Source organism: Megascapheus bottae, chromosome 2 (genome assembly GCF_031878675.1).
Source record: "Megascapheus bottae isolate mThoBot1 chromosome 2, mThoBot2.hap1, whole genome shotgun sequence".
Lineage (NCBI taxonomy): Eukaryota > Metazoa > Chordata > Mammalia > Rodentia > Geomyidae > Megascapheus > Megascapheus bottae.
Window position 1 is genome coordinate 7,682,253 of NC_143510.1, and position 12,855 is coordinate 7,695,107.

Genomic DNA, 12,855 nt, shown 5'->3' on the forward strand with positions numbered 1-12,855 from the left:
TCTTAGATCTCAGACCTCGATGAAGATGTCCCCATGGACCTCCCCCTTTCCCATCTGCTGATCCTAGAGGGATTTTGTTGCTGCTGTTTGAACTACCTTACCCCAAATGGAAGAGGTACTCTGCCTTTATAGCATTTTGAACTTGTGTGAGCTGTTGTGAATTTGTTTAAATGAAGAATTGAAATTAGATCTCTAGTCAGAACGACTCACGAGAAGATGTCAAGGGAAGTTGGGAGGGAAACCAAACAAACACCTGTAAGACGTCTACTTGCTGATTCCCATCCTCCTCAGACCTTGATGTCCACTCTTCACCTTCTCTGTTCTTTCTCATGGAATGCAAGTCCTTCGGCTGGGTCAGCAGTGGATGTCCCTGTGCTGCCCCGGGGCAGGAAGTGAGTGCCGGGAGGCAGAGTCCAGATGTACTGTGGGGGTGTGGAGCAGGCCTGAGCCTTAGGTCTCTCCAATCATCGGTGCTGGCCCAGAGAGCGGATTCCAGCAGGCTATGTGTGGTCCTTTCTTCTAACTTCTTGTAATCGTTTCTCTAGGCGATGCAATTTGTGGAGATTTTCCTTCAGTAGTTTGTTGTCTGGAAGCAGCTGTAAGGCTCTCTCATAATAAGTCCTTGCAGGCACATAGTTTCCCTGGAGGAAAAGAAGAACAATTCAACCTGATTCTCAGAACCTCTTGGAGGATTGGGAGATGGGGACCTGGCCCTGCCTGAAATTTCACCACAGCAGCTTGGTGCTTAGGAAGAATCCGTTTGTTTGAAGCACCAGATCATCTGAAAAGCCAAGTCACGCCATTAGGGAACTAGAAAAGAAACAGAAGTCAACTCTAGGAATCCAGAGATGAGGCCAGGACTTCAGGACTCCAAAGGCTTGAGCACTGTCCTTTGAAATCTAAAGGAGCCACGCTGAAAACAAGAATCAATAAATATGATCTTTTTAGTAAGAATTAGTCTAACATTCAACTTAAAAGAAAACTTCTAATGTAGGCTTTACATGTGTAAACAGTTGACATGGAGATGGCTTCCAATCTGCTTGCCCCCCCAGGCGTGTGGTATATGTGCCAGTATGGCTGGATGCTGGTGATTCATATCTGGATTCCTAGGAAGCTAAGCTCTTAGGATCAACATTCCAAGTCAGGCTGGGCAGATAAATGTAAAAGACTCCTTATCTCCAATTAACTACCAATGAGCCTGAAGTAGAGGTATGGCTCAAAAATACAGCATCAGTTTTGAGTGAAAATGGCAAATGAGATGGCGATGGCCTGTAATCAACTCTTAGTACCAGTACAACAGGCCCCCATGGCTCCTGCCTACAATCTTAGCCACTCAGGCGAGATGTAAGGATCTTGGTCGACAGCCAGCATGGGAAGAACAGTTTGTGAGGCTCTCATCTCCAACTAACCAGCAAAATGTGAAAAGTGGAGATGTGGCTGAAAAGCACTAGCCATGAGCAAAAACAAAAGCTGAGAGAACCAAGTCCTGAGATGAAACACTAGTATGGGCAGGAAAATGGAGACAAAAGCAGAAGAGAAGACAGCAGCAATACTCCTACCTGCATGTGCTGGATACCCCCCATGTTCATCCAGGCCTGGGCTTGATCTGGATTCAATTCCACGGCTGCTTGATAGCTCTAAAGACACCAAGAGGAAAGCAGGTTAGGAAAGGAGAGCCTGCATTTAACCCAGCGGGACTGCAGAAACACCTTCCACCCAAGTCAGTGTCTGACATGTGTTTGTGTGCCTGGGCGGGGCTTGAACTTAGAGCCTGCTTGACTTTTTTGCTCAAGGCTGGCATTCTACCACGTCCACCTGAGCCCCACTTCTGGCTTTTTGGTGGTTAACTGGAGATAAGAGTCTCATGAATTTATTTGCCTGCGATAGTTAAGAACCACGATCCTCAGATCTCAGCCTCCTGAGTAGTTAAGATTACAGGCCTGAGCCATGGCTCATGTTGTTTCTGGTTTTCAAAGCTGATAACTGTCATTGTGGACTTAAAGGAAATGCAAGCCCTCTGCTGGTGATCAGGTGATTTCTGTAGTAACAATGCACTTCCCACACACCTTTCTCCACCTATAAGAAAACTGCTCTTTTAGGCATGTTCTATCATAAATGGAGTTGGTAATAAAATACCTTTTTTCAAAATCATAAAATCTGAAGGCCAAAGCAGAGCATATTATATAGCAGGTGCTTAGCGTGCATGAAGCTATGGGTTCAATCCTCAGCACTGAAAAACTATAATACAATTTAAAAAGAAACCCAAAACATAGAATTTTTAAGAAGTTTAACCTAGGATTAATGCCACGATGTGTTGTACTAGGGGATAGTTTTTCATTTATTTTGTTTCATTTTTTGGCCAGTACCAGAGTTTAAGCTCATAGTTTCTTATGTACTTGCTCAGTTGACACTCTACCACTTCAGCTGTGCCTCCAGCCTGACGTTTTGCTGATTCTAGGGATGGAAGTGGTCTTCAGACATTTGTATCCAGGCTGGCTTTGAACACTGATCCTCCTGATTTCAGCCTCACGAGTAGCTAGGATTACAGGTATGAGCCACTGATGTTTGCAAATAATATTTCAATAACTAGTCATTTGCTATCTTCCTCACACAATGACCTGATACTTTACTATCTACCGTATTGTGTTTAGTGTAATTTTATAACATCAGCAATTTTAACTGGTGACTTTATCAGATACCAGGACGAGTGGTGGCATTTTCCTAATGTTTGTATTTAATTTATTTCTTGATTTCATACTATGCAGAAATCTTATCTCAAACCTGTAGATAGGAAATGCGAAGCTGGGTGCTGATGCCCTCTGATGCCCTATACCTAAAATCCAGGATGACCAAGAGGCTGAGATAGGAGGGTACAGTTCAAAACTAGTCGACATAAACCAATTTGGGAGACTCTTATCTCCAACCAGTCATGAAGAAGATGGACGTGGACCTGTGGCTAAGGTGTTAGAGCACGACCCTTGAGCAAAAGAGCCAAGCAAGAATGCAAGGCCCAGCACTGGTGCTCACACACACACACACACACACACACACACACACACACACACACACACACAAGACTATGAATTCTTAATCTGAATCAACAAATGTACTGGCATCATTTTAAGAGTCATACCTCATATGCTTTGTCAAGAAGGTTCTGCTCTCTCAGCTGGTTTCCTTTGGTGAAGAACAGTTCAGACAGCACTTTGGGGTCCTTTGGTTTCAGCTGCAGAGCGTGGTCGATTGCACTGAGCGCCTGCAGAGGTAGCATAGGGAGAACTGATCAATGGAGCTTGATCAAGAGAGCCTAGCAGAGATGATGAGATTCAGTCTGTTTCTTCACATCTATTAGCCGGGTGAACCACACTCTTCATCTCCTCCGATTTCCTCATGCAGCATTCACGGCCCTGACAAAAATCTATGTGTTCTATTCATGGGCCAGTCCCCACTGCCTCTGGTGGAGCAGACTTCCTTCATAGCACCAACAGATCTTAGTTTTCTCCTAAGCCCCAAAGCTTCTCCCAAGATTCTTTCTCAAGGCTGGTGCTCAACCATATAAGCCATGTCTCCAGTCTTGCATTTTGCTAGTTAATTGGAAATGAGAGTCAGTAGGGGGGGCTGGAAATGTGGCTTAGTGGTAGAGAGCTTGCCTAGCTTGCATGAAGCGCTGGGTTTGACTCCTCAGCATCACATAAACAGAAAACATTGACAGTGATGCTGTGGCTCAAGTAGTAGAGTGTTAGCCTTGAGGAAAAGAAGCTCAAGGACAGTGCCAGGCCCTGAGTTCAAGCCCCAGAACTGGCCAAAAAAAATGTCAGTGGAGGGGCCGGGAGTTTGGCCTAGTGGTAGAGTGCTTGCCTAGCATGCACGAAGACCCAGGTTCGGTTCCTTGGTACCACATACGTAGCAAAAAGCCAGAAGTGGTGCTGTGGCTCAAGTGGTAGAGCCCTAGTCTTGAGAAAATCCAGGGACAGTGCTCAGGCCCTGAGCCCAAGCCCAGGACTGGCAAAAAAAAAATGTCAGTGGACTTAGTACTCAGGCTGGCTTTGAGCCATGATTCTTCTGAGTTCCTAGGATTGCAGGCACGAGTCCAGCACTGGACTGGCTATCTGAGAAAATCCTGGCAGTGGTCAATGGATATGCCCTAAGGGATTGTGACAGGACTCCACGCAGTACCAGGCAGAAGATATAGCCCACCAATACCACACTTTCCAGACTTAGCCTGAGAAAACGGTGATAGCAAGACCAAGAAGGAGCTAAGCATATTTCAAAGGAGCTCAGGAGTTCAGGGATACCTGTGCAAAGCTGCTAAGATCCAATATTAACGAAGTCACACTCCTCTGACCAGGACTCAGCTGGAGACCCACACACATGCACATCTCTTCCTCAGGCCCAGCTTGGTCTGTACCTTGTCGTGGTGTTCCTGCTTGCTGTAAATGGCGGACAGGAGGCGATAGCGTTCGAGGCACTCTGCCTCTTCCACCACCATGAGACTCACAATCTGCTCTGCTTCTTCTGCCTGCTCCAGCACTGCCAGAACCTGTGCCTGCAAAATCACGGGGCTCTCATGTCTCAGGGTGCATGCCTTTGCTTGGTTGGTTGCTGAATTATTTCTAGTACTGGGGCTTGAACTTAGGGCCTCCCATCTGCTCCCTTTCCTTTCTAGGCTAGTGTTCTACTGCTTGAACCACACCTGCAGCAAACAGCTGCTTATTTTGGAGGAGTCTCTCAAGGTGTCTCCTGCAGGGGTTGGCACTGGAACCTCAGTCCTCTAGATCTCAGCCTCCTGGGTAGGTCCAATTATAGGCATGAGTCTACATCAAGGCCTGTCACTGGCAGGAATGACAGCATTAGTCCAGAGAAATGCCTTTTGCCTCTTCAGAAAAAAAGTGACAAAAGCTGAGCACGAGTAGCTCACGTATGTAATACCAGCTACGCAGGGGGCTGAGATCTGAGGACCACAATTCAAATCCAGCCCAAGAAAGTAAGTCCAAGAGACTTATCTCCAATAAGAAAAGCTGGAAGTAGCACTATGGCTCAAGTGGCAGAAAACTCTAATTTCCTTTTTTTGGGGGGTCAGTCGTGGGGCTTGGACTATGGGCCTGGGCACTGTCCCTGAGCTCTTTAGCTCAAAGCTACCGCCCTACTCCTTGAACCACAGAACCACTTCAGATTTTCTAGTGGTTAACTGGATATCATTATCTTGAGTGCCCAGGCTGGCTTTGAACCTCGATCCTCAGATCTCAGCCTCCTGAGTAGCTAGGATTACAGTTGTGGACCACCATTCCTGGCTATTTTCTTATAATTTTAACACAATATTGTAATCAAAAGGCTAGTATAATTTGGATATATCTAAAAAATTGAGATTTCAAAATTTAAATAACATTATTATTGGTATCAAAGTTGATTTGTGTGTGTGTGTGTGTGTGTGTGTGTGTGTGTGTGTGTGTGTGTGTACTGGTGCTCACATTCATGGACTCGCACTCCTATATGACTTTTCCACTCAAGAATGGTGTTCTCCTTGCCTAGCATGCATGAAGACGCGGGTTTAACTCCTTGGTACAATATACATAGAAAAAACTGGAAGTGGTTCTATGGCTCAAGTTGGCAGAGCTCTAGCCTTGAGCAAAAAGTGTCCAAGGACAGTGTCCAGGCCCTGAGTTCAAGCCCAGGCCCTGAGTTCAAGCCCAGGACAGGCAAAAACAAAAAAAATAAAAGAATGCTGCTCTCTTACTTGACACACAACTATGTTTCTAGCTTTATGTTAGCTAAATGAAGAAAAGAATCTCTTGGATTTTTCTGCCTGGGTTAGCTTCAAATAAGCTCCTGATTATCTAGCATTATAGGTATGAGTGATCAGCGCTCAGCTGTTTTTTCTGACTTTCACACACCCCTACAGGTATGCTACATAATTTTCTCCTTTTTCAGAGCTATATGCTAACATATTTAGACCTCAGGAGAAAATGATACCTATATGAAATTCTCACATGGGCCAGAAAATAAATACACACATGTGAACATGTACATGTATACATGCTTACATAGATATGGTGATATACACAATAACAGTAATTAGGGCCAAAGATTTAGCTCACTGATAGTGCAGTTGCCTAACAAGTGCAAGGCCCTGGGTTCAATCTCTAGCACTGCAAGTAAAAGAGAAGCTGACTCAAGAGGCTGAGATTTGAGGATTGTGGTTTGAAGACACTCTAGGCAGAAATGATCCTTGAGGCTCTCTATCCAGTTAGCCAGCAAAAAGCCAGGTTGGAGATATGGCTCAATTGGTATGACACCAGCCTTGAGCAAAAAGTCAAACTAGAGTGTTAAGCCTGAGTTCAATTCCCAGCACTGGCAACAAAGAAAGGAAGCAAAGTATGGAAAGAAGAGAGGAAGAAGGAAGAAAGAAAGAAAGGAAGGAAGGAAGGAAGGAAGGAAGGAAGGAAGGAAGGAAGGAAGGAGACAAACGAAAGGAGGGAGGTATGGAGACAAAGAGAGTCCTGAAACTGCCGTAAGTGCTATGGATGTACCCAGTCAGGAATTTGGACAGAAGGGATGATGTCTCTGGCACCGTCCCTGTAGCCCCGTGTGTGTGCATAAGGGGCTATCCCCAGCGCCCCTCCTCTCCTGCCCCTCACCAGTGCCAGGCGCAGCTCCCTCTGCGAAGGCTGTAGTGCTGCAGCTTCCCTGTAAATGTGCAGGGCATCCTCGAGCTGGCCCGTGTTGTAATAGAGAGCTCCCAGGGGGGACAAGACCTCAGCCGTGCATGCCACCTGCAGGGCGCTGCATTTGGGAAAAGAGAAAGCATTATTGTTTTCTAAGAGGCACATTTCCAGAAGCAGATTGAAGAAGGACTTCTAGGCTCTGAGACTCTGCTTCAACTTTTGCTTTCTTTTCTTTTTCTTTCTTTCTTTCTTTTTTTTTTTTTGGTGCTGGTATTGGGAAGTAAACTCAGGGCTTTGTGTCCTTGCTTGGCTTTTACACTTGAGGCTGGCATTCTACTAGTTGATTCACACCTCCACTTCCAGGTTTTGGCAGATAAGAGTCCCCAAGACTTTCCTACTTGGACTGGCATTGAACCTCAGTCCGATCTCAGCCTCCTGAGCAGCTAGGATAATGGCATGAGCACAAGTGGCTAGCTTCCTATTTAGTCTTTTTGTGTCCAGATCAAGGTTTAATAAGAAGCAGGTCGTGAGCAGCCCAGAACGTGACGACCTCAGCTGTCCCTCTGCTGGAGCTGGACTGTCCTAGCCGCAGCAGGACAGTCTCCTTAATGGAGATGAACGTGCTGGTGTTCTGAGGCCAATCTAGTCCTCATCCCCCCTCACTTCTGAAATGGAATCCAGAACACTCTGCACTCACTACCACAGACATGGACTCCTCCCCTGGTCTAACCAGCAGGAAGACAGAAGTCACTCTTAGGACACTAGTTACACCACTGTATTGTTCTCTTTGGAAACAAGAATTGGTGTAGCTCAAATTGGCAATAATTGTCCCTATTCTGAGAGCCTGTGTGTTTCAACTTACTGAAAAGTTAATGTGAGATTGCAAAAGTATCTGGGAAAGTTAAACAGTATAGAAAAGCAACGGTACCGTTTATAGCACTCTTCAGCCAGGCTGTTTTCTCCCTGGGACCTGTAGAGTCTGCCCAGATTCACCATGGCCACGTGATGGCCTGGGCTAAGCCTGACGGCCTCCCGGTAGTGGGCAGCTGCCTTCTCTGGAGACCCTGCCACCAGGAGAAGAGTGAAAAGGAAAGGCCGGGGTCACTGCATGGCTCTGGCTCTCTTTTAGAAGCACAATCATAGTGGCCTCACTTGGATCAAGGAATGGGGAACACGTTTTTACTGCCAAGGAGATTTCAATTGTGTGTGTGTGTGTGTGTGTGTGTGTGTGTGTGTGTGTGTGTGTGTGTCTATCCTGATTTGAACTCAGGGCCTAGTTACTGTCTCTTAGCCCCCCAGAGAAGCTTGGGAGTGCCAAGGCTTTAGAACAGCCTCAAGTTCTACACAGAGCTGGTCTTTTGTTGATCACATTATCATCCCGATTATGCCTTTTTTGAACAGAAGACACCAAAAGCCATTATGTCACAGAGGCCATCCAGGTGTCATTCACTTTAGGGGGCACTGATGCAATAAAGCAGAGGTTTAAATCATACAGGTAAGTTTGCTTTGTTGTAAAGTAGCTCATCCACCAGCAGGGGGCATTGCATACCAATTTGTATGCAACAAAAGTTTTTCTCCAGGTACCAGAATGTAAATTTATACTGCATAAAACACGTTTTACATTCCCTAGAAAAGAAAAATATTTTCAAGCATTATCTATTGAAAAAAATAATTGAAATTGTGTTTTATTGCAGGGTAGCTGGTCTATTAGTAATAAGAACAAGTATTTTTGCATTAAATGTGTCACTGAATTACTCCTAGGTATTCATTATATGCGGATAGGAAAGCACTTAACTGGTGGACCCCTACCTGTGACCAGTTTAGCTTCATTGTTTTAGATCGGGTCTTATCTTCTTTGTGGGATGCCCTACAACAGTGAATACTTCTATCTTTCCTTCCAGAGCACCTGGAATGGCATCCGCAAACTCAAGCCCAGTGTGCTTACTGAGATGGGGTTTCACCAGCTTTTTCTCCAGGCTGGCCTGAAACCAGAGCTTATAAATCAAGGTCACTGCCTGCCATGTGGGAAATGAGAGCACTGAGGTCTCTGGGTGACTACCAACTGGGAACATTCTGCTGGGCTAGTGGAGTTCATTCCTGAAGGATAATCTGAGTTGTAGCCGTTTTGCTTGATAGAGCATGTTTATCTTCACAGAACAGGCTCTCTTGAATTTCACTTACCAAAATCGACCAAGAAAACCCCGTAGTTGTTGTGCAAATCTGAACTGTCTGGACAGTGCTTAATCCCAGCCTGGTAGACTTCTTCAGCTTCCTTAAATCTCGCCTTTCCAACGGTGAACAAAGAGAAAGAAGTCAGAAAGTTTCACAAAAATCAATACACAGAAACAAAGACCTGCATAGTGGGGTGGGATGGGAAGACGTCAGCTACTGAGCTGCATCGTTATGAACTGGAATCCCTGGACTGCAGCCAACATGATTAAGCTTTAGTGGTTTCTGTGGGTCCACACGTGGCTCCAAGGAGACCAAAGGAACAAGACCTGCACATGCTCAGGACGCAGAGGTCAGTGCAGTGGTCAGGGATCAAGGCTGAACCGCACATGCGCAGGGCCCATATTCATTCGCACTACTGGGCATGCTCAGGCCGCATGGGCCAGCGCTGTGTTTCGGTTGCTTGGTCCACTTTCCCACACATCTTCTACAGACCTGCCACCTTCCACCACATCTCAGCTTTTCACTCCATCGTGTTAATTAGGCTCGTTCACTATCACCTTGCTTTTGGGAAGAGGGGGAATTCACAAAATGACATTTTTAGCAGATCCTAATGATTTAATCGCAATAAGCAATAACTTGAGATGGCTGATACCTTCTCAGCGGCATCTGAGCTGGGCTTTGGGCACAGGATTTAAAAACTGCTTTTGGAAGCTCTTTTGATTTTTTAAAACCATTCTTTCAGATTTTATTTGCTTATTTAAATTTCTCATTAACATTTTATCATTGTTATTTGACTGCACTTGGTCAAAACTAGATACTGCTGGGGACTAGTGGCTCATGCCTGTAATCCTACTTAATTACAAAGCTGAGCTCTGAGAAGGCCAAGCAGAAAAGTCCTCAAGACTTATTTCATTAATCAGTGAAAAGCTGGATGTAGAGGAGGGACTCAAGTGCTAGTGTGCTAGCCTAGAGCAAAAAGACAAGCAAGAGAGCAAGGCCTTCAATTCAAGCCCAAATAGTGGCACCTCCCCAAAAAAGAAAACCCCACTCAGATGCAATAAATCCTAGACTAAGGCAGGCTTACTGTCCTTATAATTCCCATCTGTGTTTAGTTCCCTTTGGGCAGACAATGGAATAGGATCAATGTTTTGAAAAGGCCTGAAAGCCGTGGCTTGAACAGGATTTGCCTCTAATGAAAACTGACCGTACAGCAATGCAAAAGGATACTTTGGGACAGCAACTGAACGGGAAGACAGGGAGCCTGGGGACAGGAATAGCTGTCTTTTCTACTTATATTTTCAACATGTTTGGAGGTATTTCAAAGTAGAGATGGTGAATGTGATCCAAATGGCAGAGAGGGCTTTGCCCTCTTGTACTGGTTCTCTCTCTCTCTTTCCTGCTCTGGTTTACACACTTTTCCTCAGCTGGCATTCTACCTTCTGAGTGGTTTTTGGCTGGTTCTTTGATGGGTTTGTTTGCCCAGGATGGTTAAACTGGGACCCTCAGGGCTCAGCTGCCTGAGCAGTGCGCACGACAGCCCTGAGCCACTGGTCCCTGCTTCCACGTGTCTCTCTGCAGTCTTTGTGGGTGATTGAAATACAGGAAGGAAACTCCCCTAGGATTCCGCTGGAGAGGGAAGAATATTTTACCAGCCTTTTCAGAACTGTAGTTTCATCAGATGTCCATTAGCAAATTACCTTGGACTCAAAAAATATGATCGAAAGAAGCAGGTATTTTTCATGTGTGCAGATTTCTGGATCCCAGAAGACTCCTTTACACTTGACTGCCAACTATAGGCTTAGTGGACAATCACAGTTGCAAATGGAGTACAGTCTTCCACTAAGTAGAAGAAGCTTGTGCTAGTGCTGACACCATGTCCCTGGGGCTGTGAGGTGTCTTCACTCGAGTTCATGACAGGAAGCAGCCACAGCCAGGGACCAGGAAGCTAGGAATCACTGAACGCAGGCCAAAAACTTCCCCCAAAAGCCATCCAAGACAGAAACTCAAAGGACAGAGATTAGCTGGATGTCTGTGGCTTAAGCCTTGTAATCTTAGTGACTCTGGAGACTGAGCTCTGGTGGAGCATAGTTCAAATCTAGCATGGACAGAAAAGGCAATGAGACTCCATCTCAAATCATCTATATCTTAGAATAGACAGGCTGCCCTGTAAATTGGGCTTTGACAAGAGCGTCTCATGTTAGTGATAGTGATGAATATTTCTTAATCCTCTATGTTTATATGTTATGGTATCCTAATCTAACTATAACATTGCCCAGGCCCTTAGTTTAAGCCCCAGGAAGGGAAAGAAAGAAAGGAAGGAAGGAAGAGAGAGAGAGAGGGAGGGAGAGAGGGAGGGAGGGAGGGAGGGAGGAAAGGAGGAAAGGAGTGAGGGGAAGGAAGGAAGGAAGGAAGGAAGGAAGGAAGGAAGGAAGGAGGGAAGGAAGGAGAGAAAGAAAATTTACCTGCTCAGCCAGTAGTGAAGCTAGGCTTGAATATGCATCTGCGAACTCTGGGCCGTATTTAATGGAATCCTTCAGTAGGGCAATGGCGTCTTCTTTTTGCCCCTGGGATCTAAAGATAACAGAGAAGGAAAAGAATATCTGTTTTGAACACTTTGCAGAAATCCTCTGATTAGATCTGGAATTTGCACTTTTTCGATCAAACATGAGGCAATTCATTCTGGATTTGGCTGTATGTGAATGAAATCACAGCATGTGAATATACTAATAATAGATTTTTCCTGAGAGTGAATTCTCATTAGAAAGGAATGTGAAGTTGTGGAAGAATCTACAAATTCTACCTTCTGTGTTCTGCTCTGCACCTTTTCTAAGCTTCCCTGAACCATCTGTGAGTTTGTGAACAGGAAGAGCTGGTCCTATGGGAGGCCACGGGGTGACACCACTTGGGTGGCGTGAAACCAGTGGCAATGTGAACAACGACATGGAGATGATTTCAACTCCTCTTTCTACCATGGTAGACACAATTTTGAATGGAAAACAAGCTACCAATCCAGGATAAGCCAGGGCAAATAGCCAAGGTTAATTTCTTGGTTCCACCAAAAAAGAAAAAAAATACATATATAATTTATGAAAGCAGAAAATGGTGTGACCACCAGCTGTCAAAGAATCATGAGCTATTTTTTAAGCTTTTTTTATTGTAATTAGTAAAAGGGTTACATGATATTTGCCAGATAGAAGGTGCATTAATTCACATACATTGATACCCGCGCCATCGGAAGTCTATTTCCTACTTCTTGTAGAACGACAACAACAAAATAATCCAAAAGGACACTGGGTCTAGAGGGGAAAAGAAAAACAACTATAAAAGCCAAATTTCCCTAGACTGAAATATATACAAATGAAACTTTGGTTTTAAGGGTCAACAGGATATTTTCAATCAGCTCAGTCATTGACATTTTAAAAAATTCTTGATTCTTTCATGTCACAAAATTCAAGTGAGCATGTACTTAAACTGCACCCATGTACATCTGTTAACTTTATTGACCTGTTTTCATACATATGTTTTTGACACTGGTAACTGGGTTTGAACTCAGAGCCTGGAGGTTCTCCTTTAGCTTTTTCACTCAAGGTTGGTGTTCTACCACTTGAGCCACAGCTCTACTTCTGGCTTTTTGCTCATTAATTGGAGATAAGAATCTCATGGCCTTTCTTTCCCAGGCTGACTTTGAGGTGAGATAGGTGAGCCACCAGGGCCCTGAGTATTTATCTTTAAGTAGTTGTACAAAGGGCTTCCAATTTGACATGGCAGTTTATGCCTCCCCATTGTAACCCCTCTCATCTCAAGTCACCTCATTCCTTTCTGAATCATGTACACTGAACATTATACAGTATTGCCCCACTCTTCCTTTCTCCATTTGTCTGCCTACCCCCCATCCCCGCTGCCCAAAGCATGTTTCAGCTTCTTGGCATTCCTGTTGTTCAACTGTGAATCGTACAATACATTCTGATCAATGTCACCCTTTCAATTGTTCTCCTTCCACCCTGACCGGCTTGTCTAAAAT

General features: G+C 44.9%; 1 protein-coding gene across 1 annotated transcript in view; it reads right to left on the bottom strand.

Annotated features, from left to right (window-relative positions):
* Nucleotides 1-275: 275 nt before the first annotated feature.
* The window catches only part of LOC150066336 (protein O-mannosyl-transferase TMTC1-like), a 48,419-nt gene continuing 35,839 nt past the window's right edge, over nt 276-12,855 (bottom strand). Inside the window, exons 7-15 of the mRNA XM_090352525.1 lie at nt 12,050-12,130; nt 11,297-11,405; nt 8,844-8,946; nt 7,591-7,726; nt 6,636-6,780; nt 4,409-4,546; nt 3,134-3,256; nt 1,560-1,637; nt 276-641 (exon numbers count right to left, since the gene is read on the bottom strand). Coding sequence (XP_090208651.1) covers nt 501-641; nt 1,560-1,637; nt 3,134-3,256; nt 4,409-4,546; nt 6,636-6,780; nt 7,591-7,726; nt 8,844-8,946; nt 11,297-11,405; nt 12,050-12,130 — 1,054 coding nt within the window. The 3' untranslated portion in view covers nt 276-500. The remainder of the gene's footprint in view (nt 642-1,559; nt 1,638-3,133; nt 3,257-4,408; nt 4,547-6,635; nt 6,781-7,590; nt 7,727-8,843; nt 8,947-11,296; nt 11,406-12,049; nt 12,131-12,855) is intronic.